Genomic DNA, 13,535 nt, shown 5'->3' on the forward strand with positions numbered 1-13,535 from the left:
GAGAGAGAGAGAGGGAGAGGGAGGAAGGAAGAGAGAGAGAGAGAGAGAGAGAGGAAGAGAGAGAGAGAGAGAGAGGGGAGAGAGGGGGGGAGAGAGGGGGGAAAGGGGGGGAGAGAGGCGAGGGGGAAAGGGAGGGGGGAGAGAAAGAAAGAGAGGGAGGAAGAGACAGAGAGAATGCACAAGGGAGAAAGGCGGGGGGGGAAGGCAGAGAGGAGAGAGAGAGGGAAGAAGAAAGACAGGGGGCGGGAGAGAGAGGGGAGGGACAGAGGGAGAGGGGAAGGGAGACCAAACAACCTGTAATTATAGTGTACACAAAAAGCAGTCCATTCAGCCAAATATATAGTGTTCTTTCACTATGCTTGATATTTTGGAGTGGGGGGGGGGAGGTGGGGGGGGGGGGGGGGTGTAGGGGGGGTTGGGGGGTGGGGTGCTCAGTGAGCTGGACAGCTAGTTTGTAATGCAGATTGACACCAACAGAGTGGGTTCGATTCCTGCACCAGCTGAGGTTCCCATGATGGACTCTCCTTCTCAACCTCTCCCCCTGCCCAAGACGTGGTGACCCTCTGGTTAAACCCCTCCAGTCATCTCTCTGTAATGAGAAAGCAGCCTCTGGTCTGATAAGACTTTACCTTTTACTCCACAAAAATCTCCTCTCAATCTATCTCTCAAAATGCCCGGTCTCTCAGGTGATCAGCTCGTCTGCTTTTCGAAGCATCTAACTGATGGGGTTCAAACACCCTCCATCGCAGCTCAATTTCTGCATCCAGTGACTGCACAGCCTTTGCTGTAGATCACTCAGGGTGTGGGGGGTGGGGGGGGGGGTGACATTTTAACTCCTTTCTTTGAGGGAATGTGGGGTTACATGGCTGGGATGAGTTGCTCATTCTAGTTTCTCTTAGTAAATGCTCTTGTTGGGTGATGTCACAGGGCAACTGGGAATAAACCATATCACTGTGGGTCTGGAGTCACGTATAGGCCAGACCTGGTGAGGAAGGCAGATTTCCTTCCTTAAAAGGGCATTAGTGACCCAGACCAGTTTTTATAGCAATAGACTGTGTACCCAGCCACTGTAAAGTTTGTTTGCAATGTTTTCCCTAAATCTGTCACAATGGGAGTCAAACCCATGTCCCTAGAGTCTGGGCCTCTGGATTATTATTGGGACAGTCACTATCCCATCACCTCCCCACAGTGACCCCCAAACGGCTTCCAAAGGTCAGAGCAAACAGAACATTAAGCAGCTACGGTCTGACCTCAGAGCACAAGGCTGTTTCCAAATTTTCAGTGAAAACTTCTGCCCATTCCTCTTTGGGAAAAAGGGACAATGGACAGACGTCAGACTCATCAACAACAGCCAAGTTACGACTTTAAGATGAAGGGGAAGGAAACAATCCCGTTCTTTAGGTAAAACACCGTGACCCCGCCTCTCCTCCTAGGGGAGCATCAACAAATCCACGGCAACATTGAAAGTAGAACGGGGAGATCTCCCCAGCATCCTGGTGTCAACATTCATATCCCAACCAATAACAGCAAGGTAACAGCGCCAAGCTAATCTGGCCACAACCTCACGTCAGTTTCTGGGATCTTGTGTGTACAGACCAGTTGCTGCGTTTCCTAAAACAGTGACTGTGCATCAAAACCTTCATTGGCCAGAATGTGCTGAGATGGTGAAAGGCACTCCACAACTGGGATGTCTGCTGATTCTTTCGAATCACTCCCCACGTGGCCTGGATGGGGGCGGCTCCAACAACACTCAAGAAACTCAAAACCATCCAGGACAAAGCAGCCGCTTGATTGGCATCACATCCACAAACACCCACTCCCTCCCCCACCAACGCTCAGTAGTGTGTACTATCTACAAGATGCGCTGCAGAAATTCACCAATGCCCCTAACCCAGCACCTTCCAAATCCACGACTATTTCCATCTAGAAGGACAAGGGTAGCAGATACATGGGAACGCCATGCCTTTGCAAGTTCCCCTCCAAGCCACTCACCATTCTGACTTGGAAATATATCGCCGTTCCTTCACTGTCACTGGGTGACAATCCTGGAATTGCCTCCCGAAGGACATTGTGGGTCTACCTCCAGCCCATGGACTGGAGAAGGCAGCTCACCCCCACCTTCTGAAGGGGTAATAAATGCTGACCTAGCCAGCAACCCCAACATCCCATAAAACGGAAGTTTTGTTTTACTAGTTTAGAGAAAGTGCTGCTCGGATTGCTGTGGTTTAGCCAGGGGCAGGAATTTAGCGACAGTGATCATTTAAAACTTCAGGGCAAAAAGCAACCCGACAACTCCACAAACCTGTTCAGATCATCAGGCTGGCAGCTGGACAGGACGCGAATGACGACATCAGCTACCTCCCGGTTAGAGACCACATCCCACAATCCGTCTGTCCCCAGGACTATCACATCGTCCACCCCATGCTCATACTTTGTAATGTTGTACACCTTCACCTGCAGGATGACCAACAAAAGTGAGGCATTGTCAAACAGACTGCTTTCAGAATGCATCCCTTACACTGACCCTAACTGATACTAACCCTCACCTTAACTTACACTAACCCTAACCTACACTGATCCTAACCTTAATTTATACTGACTCTAATCAATACCAGCCCTAACTTACACTGACCCTAACTCTAACCTACACTGATCCTAACTTACACTGACCCTGTCCCTAACTGACACTGACCCTAACCTACACTGATTTCCATGTATGGAGTCAGATATTACGAGGGGGCATAGCTTTAAATTAAGAGGTGGTAGGTATAGGACAGTGTTAGGGGTAGATTCTTTACTCAGCGAGTCGTGAGTTCATGGAATGCCCTGCCAGTAACAGTGGTGGACTCTCCCTCTTTATGGGCATTTAAACGGGCATTGGATAGGCATATGGAGGATAGTGGGCTAGTTTAGGTTAGGTGGGCTTAGATCGGTGCAACATTGAGGGCCGAAGGGCCTGTACTGCGCTGTAATTTTCTATGTTCTATGACCCTAACTCTTATTTATACTGACTCTAATCAATACCAGCCCTAACTTACACTGACCCTAACTCTAACCTACACTGACCCTAACTTACACTGACCCTAACCTACATTAATGTTAACCCTAACCAACACTAACCCTAACTCTAACTTACACTGACCCTAACTCCAATCCCAGTTTATACTAACCCTAGCCTTAGCTTAGTGACCCTAACCCTAATATATTTCCAATACAAAACAAAGCAGGCTATTCGGCCCATCAGATTGCTGCCAGCTCCACACATCCTTTTTCTCACTTTCTACTCCACTTCATCAAAACCCAGAATCGGAGAATTGTTTACAGTGCAGAAGGAAGGTCACAACACTCTCCTCATTCCTGATGAAGGGCTTATGCCCGAAACGTCGAATTTCCTATTCCTTGGATGCTGCCTGACCTGCTGTGCTTTAACCAGCAACACATTTTCAGGGTGAATATGCTCATTCTATTAGCCCATGTCAATCTCCTGACTTGGCCTCAATTCACTGCACACCAGGGGAACCACACAGTCTTGTGTCTAAATTACTTTTTAAATAAACGCGTACTGTAATAACCCAGGGTTAGTACATCAGTGAGAAGCACATTGGCTTTGGGTACAAGAGACTAACAAGTTTAATCTGTGGCTCATTGACTGGTGTGGGGACAGAGGCAATGGTTTCAATTCATGAGGCACTGTCTTGGGGAAGAGGGAGCTATTCGGCTGGGGCAGTCTTCACCTGATCAACTCTTGGGCAAGCTGCATATTGAAGGCTTTAATCGAAATACTGGGGGAAGGGAATCACACGAGGAATGATTGACTCCATCTACACTACTCACTGCCTCAGGAAGGCAGGCAGCATCATCAAAGAGCTCCCGCCATCCCGGGTTATAATCTCTTCATAAGGGCAGACAATACAAAAGCTGAAACACATGGACCAACGGACTCGGGAACACCTTCTACACCGCTGTCATTAACCTCCTGAACGGATCTCTCAAATTCTCTGCAGCCGGAACACTGTGTTCCTTGCTCTGTTCTATCACCCTAATGCAGTTTGTATGGCATGACCTGCCTGTACTGCAGCAAAAGACAACTTTTCACTGTACCCAGGTACACGTGACAATAATAAATCAAATGAAGTATGTGGTAAAATTAATTTTAAAAGCCCACGGCAACAAAGTGAGGAAGTTACATGGGGGTGAGAACCAGATTGGGAACCAATGGGCAGGGAACACAAACATAAAAGGCCCTCAGCTGGAAGGCCAGAACTTGCAAGGAATTGTTAAATCCACCAAATCTAGCTGATTAAAAGCAACTCTTTCCCCATAGCACCAAACCAAAACTGTGGGGTCACCAACTGTGGAAAAACTCAGCGGGTCTGGCAGTATCTCTCGACAGAGATCAAAGTTAATGTTCCTGGTCGAGTAACCTTTTCTCCAGACCAATAATCTTTGGGTTTCTGAAGTTTCTAAACAGAGAGGTAGAAGCAGCAGGAAGCCAAATGGCCCCTCAAGCCCTGCCCACCATTCAGAAGATGAAGACCATGGTTTCTACTCCACTTGCCTGTCTTCCCTATCCCCCCAACCCCAGTAACTCCTCACCAAATTCCAACTCCCACCCTCGCACCGCTGGTAAAACACTTGCTTGGAAAATAACTGCGACAAAAGACAAACAAATTCCGATCAGCAAAACTAACAGAACTCCCTCCACAACTAACTCCCACTTTGTGATTAATCTCCTTCCACGCTAATGTAGGACCATGAGCTGAAAATTCTCGACAGATTCAAAGCCTCTCAGTATTGACTGGAAATCCCCGTCATGACTGGGCCCTACAGAAGGGCCTGAGGTTCTGGATCACCCCCTCTGCTAGCTCTTACCTCTGGGATGCAGGACAGGAACGGTTTGATGTGGATGTTGGAACAGTGCACCTTCAGATTATGGTCTCCCAGCCCTCGAGTCACCCCTATGGTCGCCATAACACGAGCCTGTGAGGGTAACATCACCAGGTCAACGCCTCCTCCACACATTAGCCCGAGAGTCTGGGTCCAATCTGATGCTGGTCATTTGGTGTGTGTGTGTGTGTGTGTGTGTGTGTGTGTGTGTGTGTGTGTGTGTGTGTGTGTGTGTGTGTGTGTGTGTGTGTGTGTGTGTGTGTTGCGTGCACGAGTCTGCATGCGTGTGTTTTGAATGCATGCATTTAGTGCAACTGTCTGCGTGCGTGTGTCCTTGCATGTGTGTCTGTGCCCCTGCATATGCGTGCGTTGTGTTTGTGTGTCCTCCCACATTTGAGTGTGTGTATTGGGGAAGTGGTATCTATTGGCATGTCCCCCAATGCATGTGACCAGACAGTAGTTTGCATAAACTGGGTCTCATAGTAAACTGAGACATGGCGTGCAGCCTCTGCTGCCTACGGTTAGTGTACCAGTTTCAGTAACAAACTCCCCAGTCATGGAGACCAGCCTCAGGGCAAGTCCCAGCGGATACTCTGCACATCCTCCCACACATCCAGACAGAAGAAACTTTAAATGAAAATAAGCACCTTGGCAAACTTTTTGAACGAAGTGTAAAAGCCTTCTCAAAAAGCAATCTGGATGTTTTGTTTGGTTGTTAACAATGCACATCGGAATGTAATGTAGCACACCGCCCCCCAACACCCTCACCCCCCACGCCCCCCAACCCGCCCCACCCCCCAGGCATCGGGTGGTGAGGGAGCGGCGATGGAGGAGCCCAGGACGTCCATGTCCTCGGCAGAGTGGGAGGGGGAGTTGAAATGTTGGACCACAGGGCGGTGTGGTTGATTGGTGCAGGTGTCCCAGAGATGTTCCCTAAAGCGCTCTGCGAGGAGGCGTCCAGTCTCCCCAATGTAAAGGAGACCACATCGGGAGCAATGGATACAATAAATCATATTGGTGGGTGTGCAGGTAAAACTCCAGACCTCCCCCTCACTGAGGACAAACGATCAGTCCTCAGCAAAGGACTCACCTTCATCCCCCTCTGTCCACACATCAATGAATTTAATACATGCTGTGACATTGAACACTTCTTCCACCGCCTCCGCCTCCGAGCTTACTTTCACAATCAGTACTCCCGCCCACCTTCCAAGGACCCCTTCGCCCACATCCAACACACTGCATCCACCTGGGCACCCCGTGCTGGCCTATTACCTGCCCTCGACCTCTTCATTTCCAACTGCCGCCGGGATATTAACCTCCTCAACCTGTCTACCCACCTCCCCCACTCCAACCTCTCACCCTCACAACGCGCAGCCCTCCAATCCCTCTGCTCCAATCCCAACCTCACCATCAAGCCAGCAGATAAAGTGGGCGCAGTGGTAGTCTGGCGCACTGACCTCTACACCGCTGAAGCCAAACGCCAACTCGAGGACACCTTGTCCTACCGCCCCCTCGATCATGGCCCCACCGCCCCATCACCAAACCATCTTCTCCCAGACCATACAGAACCCCATCACCTCAGGAGATCTCCCACCCACAGCTTCCAACCTCATAGTCCGGGAACCCCGCACTGCCCGGTTCTACCTCCTTCCCAAGATCCACAAGCCTGACCACCTTGGCCGGCCCATTGTCTCAGCATGCTCCTGCCCCACTGAACTCATCTCTACCTACCTCGATACTCCCCTAGTCCAGGAACTCCCCACGTACGTTCGAGACACCACCCACGCCCTCCACCTCCTCCAAGACTTCCGTTTCCCCGGCCCCCAACGCCTCATCTTCACCATGGATATCCAATCCTTCTACACCTCCATCCGCCATGATCAGGGCCTCCAAGCCCTCTGTTTCTTCCTCTCCCGACGTCCCCAGCAGTACCCTTCCACCGACACTTTCATTCGTTTGGCTGAACTGACCCTCACCCTCAACAATTTCTTCTTCGAATCCTCCCACTTCCTCCAGACTAAAGGGGTAGCCATGGGCACCCGTATGGGCCCCAGCTATGCCTGTCTCTTTGTTGGCTACATAGAACAGTCCATCCGTAGTTACACCGACACCACTCCCCACCTCTTCCTCCGTTACGTTGATGACTGCATTGGCGCCACCTCGTGCTCCCACGAGGAGGTTGAACAATTCATCAACTTCACCAACACATTCCACCCTGACCTTAACTTTACCTGGACCATCTCGGACACCTCCCTGCCCTACCTGGACCTCTCCATCTCCATTAATAACGACCGACTTGACAGCGACATTTTTTTTACAAACCCACCAACTCCCACAGCTACCTGGATTACACCTCTTCCCAACCTACCTCCTGCAAAAATGCCATCCCTTATTCCCAATTCCTTTGCCTCTGCCGTATCTGCTCCCAAGAGGACCAGTTCCACCACAGAACACACCAGATGGCCTCCTTCTTTAGAGACTGCAATTTCCCTTCCCACGTGGTTAAAGATGCCCTCCAACGCATCTCGTCCACATCCTGCACTTCTGCCCTCAGACCCCGCCCCTCCAACCCGTAACAAGGACAGAACCGCCCTGGTGCTCACCTTCCACCCTACCAACCTTCGCATAAACCAAATCATCCGACGACATTTTTGCCACCTCCAAACGGACCCCATCACCAGGGATATATTTCCCTCCCCACCCCTTTCCACCTTCCACAAAGACCATTCCCTCTGTGACTACCTGGTCAGATTCACACCCCCCAACAACCCATCTTCCCGTCCTGGCACCTCCCCCTGCCACCGCAGGAACTGTAAAACCTGCGCCCACACCTCCTCCCTCACCTCCATCCAAGGCCCTAAAGGAGTCTTCCACATCCATCAAAGTGTCATCTACACATCCACTAATATCATTTATTGTATCCATTGCTCCCGATGCGGTCTCCTCTACATTGGGGAGACTGGACGCCTCCTAGCAGAGCGCTTGAGGGAACATCTCCGGGACACCCGCACCAATCAACCACACCGCCCTGTGGCCCAACATTTCAACTCCCCCTCCCACTCTGTCGAGGACATGGAGGTCCTGGGCCTCCTTCACCGCCACTCCTTCACCACCAGACGCCTGGAGGAAGAACGCCTCATCTTCCACCTCAGAATACTTCAATCCCAGGGCATCAATGTGGACTTCAACAGTTTCCTCACTTCCCCTCTCCCCACCTCACCCCAGTTCCAAATTTCCAGCTCAGCACTGTCCCCATGACTTGTCCTACCTGCCTATCTTCTTTTCCACCTATCCACTCCACCCTCCTCTCTGACCTATCACCTTCATCCCCACCCCCATCCACCTATTGTACTCTATGCTACTTTCTTCCCCACCCCCACACTCCTCTCATTTATCTCTCTACCCTTCAGGCACTCTGCCTGCATTCCTGAGGAAGGGATTTTGCCCGAAACGTCTATTTTCCTGCTCCTTGGATGCTGCCTGACCTCCTGTGCTTTTCCAGCAACACTCTAATCTAGAATCTGCAGTCTACAGTCCTCGTCTTCCAGCATCTACAGTCCTCGTTTTTACCTGAAAACTCAGTGATTTTAACGTTGACATTGCATCAACAGGTAAGGCCCATCTAAAAAAAATTAAACAAAAGCTTCTTTGCTCACATAGACCTACAGTGTGGGGACAGGCCAGTTTGCTCATTGAGTCCATACAGTCCCACCCAATCCCTGTACTTCCCATGGCTAACCCGCACATCCCTGGATGCTACGAGTAATTTAGCCTGGCCAATCCACCTAACCCGCACATCCCTGAATGCTACGAGTAATTTAGCCTGGCCAATCCACCTAACCCGCACATCTCTGAATGCTACGAGTAATTTAGCCTGGCCAATCCACCTAACCCGCACATCCCTGGATGCTACGAGTAAGTTAGCCTGGCCAATCCACCTAACCCGCACATCTCTGAATGCTACGAGTAATTTAGCCTGGCCAATCCACCTAACCCGCACATCCCTGGATGCTACGAGTAATTTAGCCTGGCCAATCCACCTAACCCGCACATCTCTGAATGCTACGAGTAATTTAGCCTGGCCAATCCACCTAACCTGCACATCTCTGGATGCTACGAGTAATTTAGCCTGGCCAATCCACCTAACCCGCACATCCCTGGATGCTACGAGTAATTTAGCCTGGCCAATCCACCTAACCCGCACATCCCTGGATGCTACGAGTAATTTAGCCTGGCCAATCCACCTAACCCGCACATCTCTGGATGCTATGAGTAATTTAGCCTGGCCAATCCACCTAACCTGCACATCCCTGGATACTGTGAGAAGAAAACCACACAGACAGGGAGAGAATGAACAAACTCTACACAGACAGACAGTCACCTGAGGATGGAATCAAACCCAAATCCCTGGCGCGGTGAGGGCGCAGTGCTAACCACTGACCCACCGTGCCTCACACACGGTGTACCTCCATCAGGGAGAAACTGATCTGGACAGGGGCTTCTGTGATTTACAATGGTCAATGACTGGTTTCTGGTCAATAACTTACCTTTTTACCTTCACCATAAACCAGTGGGAACTTCAGATCATCTTCCTCAATGGTCTTGTATGCCCTATGGTTTCAACAAAGGCAAGAAGTTATAAATAAACAAAGGGTAGATCTGAAAATGCTCTCCTGCCTCAAACAACTCAGCTCTGAGCAAGTCAGAAGGTAGGGTGTGAGTTGCTACTTTAGACACGTGACTGAATCCTTACTGAGATAGGAAACTCACAGAATCTTAAAAACACAATGAAACTATTCAGCCAATTGCTCTGTGACGGTTCTTGCACGAACTCTGCAATTTAATTTTAAGATTTTACTTTAATGGGGAGGTGGTGTAGTGGTGATGTCCCTGGGTTAGTAATGTTGGCATTCTGGGACGTGGGTTCAAACTCACTATGACAAAACAACAAATTTCAATTCAGTAAAATTCGTCAGTTAAGTTACTAGCTCAGTGGTTGCAAGGAGCTATTGTCAATGTTGTAAAATCCCATCGAGTTTATTACTGTCCTCTAGGAAAGGAAATCTGCCGTCCTTCCCTCAGTCAGACCCACAGAAATGGGGGTGACTTTAACCTGCTCTCTGGCCAATAAACCCTATCATAGTCAGCGATGCCCACATCCCGTGAATGAATAACAAGTATAATCCCCTTCCCACCCCTCTGCTCTTCCCCACAGCCTTTCAAAATGTTCCTTTAAATACTTTACTAATTCACTTTTGAAGTGAATCTGTTTCCTGGTGCATTCAGGTGCCATGTCATAAATCACAACAATTCACTGAAAACTACTCCAGTCGCTTATGTTTCTTTCTAAATCCGTGACATCCTGCCAGAGGAAAATCATGAGACATGGACATCTCTGGCTGGGCCCAGCTTTTATTGCCCACCCCTAGTTGTCCCTTGAGAAGGTGGGGGTGAGCTGCCTTCTTGAACTGCTGCAGTCCACCAGCGTGGGTTGACCCACAAGGCCCCTTGAGAGGGGAGTCCAGGATATTGACCCAGCGACACTGAAGGACGGTGAATTTTTTAAAAATTCATTCACCGGATCTTGGCCAGCAATTATTGCCCATCCCTAATTGCCCCATCCCTAATTGCCCATGAGGTAATTAGGAATTAACCCCATTGCTATGGGTCTGGAGTCACATCTAGGCCAGACCAGGTAAAGATGGCAGTTTCCTTCCCTAAAGGGCATTAGTGAACCAGGTGGGCATTTCCCAACCATTGACAATAGATTCATGATCATCAATTGACTCTTAATTCTAAATTTTTATTGAATTTAAATTCTACCATCTGCCATGGCTGGATCTGGACCCAGGTCCCCAGAACATTCCTGGGTCTCTGGATTAACAGTCCAGCGATAATACCACTGGACCAGCGCCTCCCCGTTAGGCGAAGCACTCAGATGGGATTGGATTACTTTGGCTAAATCTCTGATTAATTTTTGAACATTCCTGTCAATCTCCGCTGCTCTAAGAATAAAGACCCTGCAGGTCCGGTCTCTCCACGTTCTCTTCCCGGGCACCATCCTGGAAAATCTCCACAACTCTCTCCTAGGCACTGACATCCTTCCTAAAGGGTAGTTCCCAAACCCAGCTCTAACTTGTGGTTTGTGAGGTTTTACAGTGAGCTTCTCATTGCTTTTAGTTTGAGCAAAATGAGAGGGTGGGAGGCACGGAGTGCTTTTCCATCTTCATCATCGCCCTGAAGGACAGCGTCTGTGATAGTGGGATGTGGCCATCACTAGCCAGGTCAGAAGGTATAAAATTCTGCTCAGACTGCATTTGGAATATTGTGGTCGGTTTTGGGCACTGTATTTAAGGAAGAATGTGCTGGGTCCACATGAGATTTATGAAAATGATCCCAGGGATGACGGGCTTGTCATATGGGGGCTCTGGGCCTGTACTCAATGGACTTTAGAAGGATATGGGGGATCTCACTGAATCTTACACAATATTGAGAGGCCTGGACAGAGTGAAGATGGAGAAGATGTTTCCACCACCTGTCCCCTCCCCCACCCCCCGATGGTCTCTCTGCCCTTCCCCCACCCCTACGATGGTCCCTCTCTCTGACCTCACCCCCCCAATGATCTCTCTGCCCCTTCACCCAACCCCTGATGGTCTCTCTCCCCCACCCCACACCCCTCCAATAGTCTCTCTGCCCCTTCCTCCACCCAACGATGGTCCTGCTACTAGCCCATCCCTTCCCTGCTCAGCACGGTGTCAATCCCTGACTGCTGTTCCCCAGCCCCTCTCACCCTCCCCACACCGCCCCATTACCCGCTGTCCCTCGGAGGGAAGGTCTCACCAGCCGGTCATACTGTAATCCCGAAACAACATCCGGCGTCCAAGTTCACGGTGCTGGATTCTCCGGGGAAATTCCAAATGTGTAAACTCGTTTCCAAGGAGATGTGGCTGCAAATATCCCTAAGCAACAACAACAACTTATATTTTTGTAACCTTTTAATATAAGCAGACAGACAGTGCCTCACAGGAACAATGATCGAATCAAACAGTACAGAACAGAGAGAGGGAGAAAGACATACAGAGACAGAGAGAGAGACAGACAGACAGAGACAGAGAGAGAGAGCCATACAGAGAAAGAGAGAGAGAGCGAGAGAGAGAGAGAGACACAGACAGACAGACAGACAGACAGACAGACAGAGAGACATACAGAGACAGAGAGAAAGACAGACAGACATACTGAGACAGAGAGGGGGAAAGACATATGGAGACAGAGAGAGAGACAGACAGACATACGGAGACAGAGAAAGGGAAAGGAGACACAGAGAGAGAGAGACAGACAGACAGACAGACAGAGACAGAGAGAGAGAGACATACAGAGACAGACAGAGAGAGAGAGAGACACACACACAGACTGATAGAGAGAGAGAGAGACATATGGAGACAGAGAGAGGAAGACAGACAGAGAGAGAGAGAGAGAGAGAGACATACGGAGACAGAGAGAGAGAGAGAGACACAGACTGATAGAGAGAGACATATGGAGACAGAGAGAGGAAGACAGACAGAGAGAGAGAGAGAGAGAGAGAGAGAGAGACATATGGAGACAGAGAGAGAGAGAGAGACAGACAAACAGACAAACAGACATATGGAGACAGACAGAGGGAAAGACATACAGAGACAGAGAGAGAGAGATATGGAGACAGAGAGAGGAAGATAGACAGAGACAGAGAGAGAAAGACTGACTGAGATAGAGAGAGGGAAAGACAGAGATATAAAGAGACAGAGAGGGTGTCACACACCCACAAATAGAGTGACAGAGAGAGAAATACACACACACACACACACACAATAGCAGAGGTTTAGCCCCAGGCAGCTGAAGGCATGACTGTCCACAGTGCAGTGATGGCTATCAGATGTTTCTGCGGCTCAGGCTGTGAACCATGGGGATCCCTGGTGGAGCTAGAGGAGGTGAGAGCGATGTTGAGAGATGATATCATGAAGGAATTTGGAAATGGTGAGCTTTGTGATGGAGGTGGTAATTTAGTGGGACCACTATCGGTCCATGCTATGTGACTGCACATAGGTGACTGAAGCCCTCACACGGTCTGCTGTAACAGGTAAATGGAAATGATACCGAGGTCAATTCCTGGGCTCTGGTGAGCTGGCTGAATGTGAGGAGATTGCCGTACATGGTTTGGTTTTTTACAGTAGGGAAATGCTCCTGCTTGATATCAGCTCACCCTCCACATGTAAATAAAAACGTGCATTTATATAGCACTTATCATTCCATCAGGATGTCCCAGAATACCTTACAGTCAGGGAAATGCACATGTGTGGTAATTGTTGTAATGTATGAAAGGCAGCAGCCAATCTGTCTCCAGCCAGCTCCCTCAAACACCAGGCGATCTCTCTCTGTGATGTTACTTGAGCAAATCTTGCCCAGAGATTCAGGAAGAATTCACTTGCTCTCCCTCAGCTGTGACACTATTAACACACGAGTTGAGAGAGGAGGGGGATCACAATTTGCCAGCGTTTGGGTCAGTGCAGCACTCCCTCAGCACTGCCAGCCTCAATCTGTGCAGTCACAGTTCTGGAGTGAAACAGGAACCCATGATTTTCGGTGCCACGGAGTGAGAGAGAGTCTATACACAA

At 49.6% G+C, this 13,535-nt stretch overlaps 1 protein-coding gene across 1 annotated transcript in view; it reads right to left on the reverse strand.

Moving 5' to 3' along the window:
• LOC132828302 (protein phosphatase 1H-like) overlaps nucleotides 1-13,535 on the reverse strand; it is a 58,450-nt gene that overhangs the window by 2,904 nt on the left and 42,011 nt on the right. The window contains exons 6-9 of the mRNA XM_060845287.1: nucleotides 11,728-11,846; nucleotides 9,435-9,498; nucleotides 4,873-4,980; nucleotides 2,303-2,454 (exon numbers count right to left, since the gene is read on the reverse strand). Coding sequence (XP_060701270.1) covers nucleotides 2,303-2,454; nucleotides 4,873-4,980; nucleotides 9,435-9,498; nucleotides 11,728-11,846 — 443 coding nt within the window. The remainder of the gene's footprint in view (nucleotides 1-2,302; nucleotides 2,455-4,872; nucleotides 4,981-9,434; nucleotides 9,499-11,727; nucleotides 11,847-13,535) is intronic.

Source organism: Hemiscyllium ocellatum, chromosome 26 (assembly GCF_020745735.1).
Source record: "Hemiscyllium ocellatum isolate sHemOce1 chromosome 26, sHemOce1.pat.X.cur, whole genome shotgun sequence".
Taxonomy (NCBI): domain Eukaryota; kingdom Metazoa; phylum Chordata; class Chondrichthyes; order Orectolobiformes; family Hemiscylliidae; genus Hemiscyllium; species Hemiscyllium ocellatum.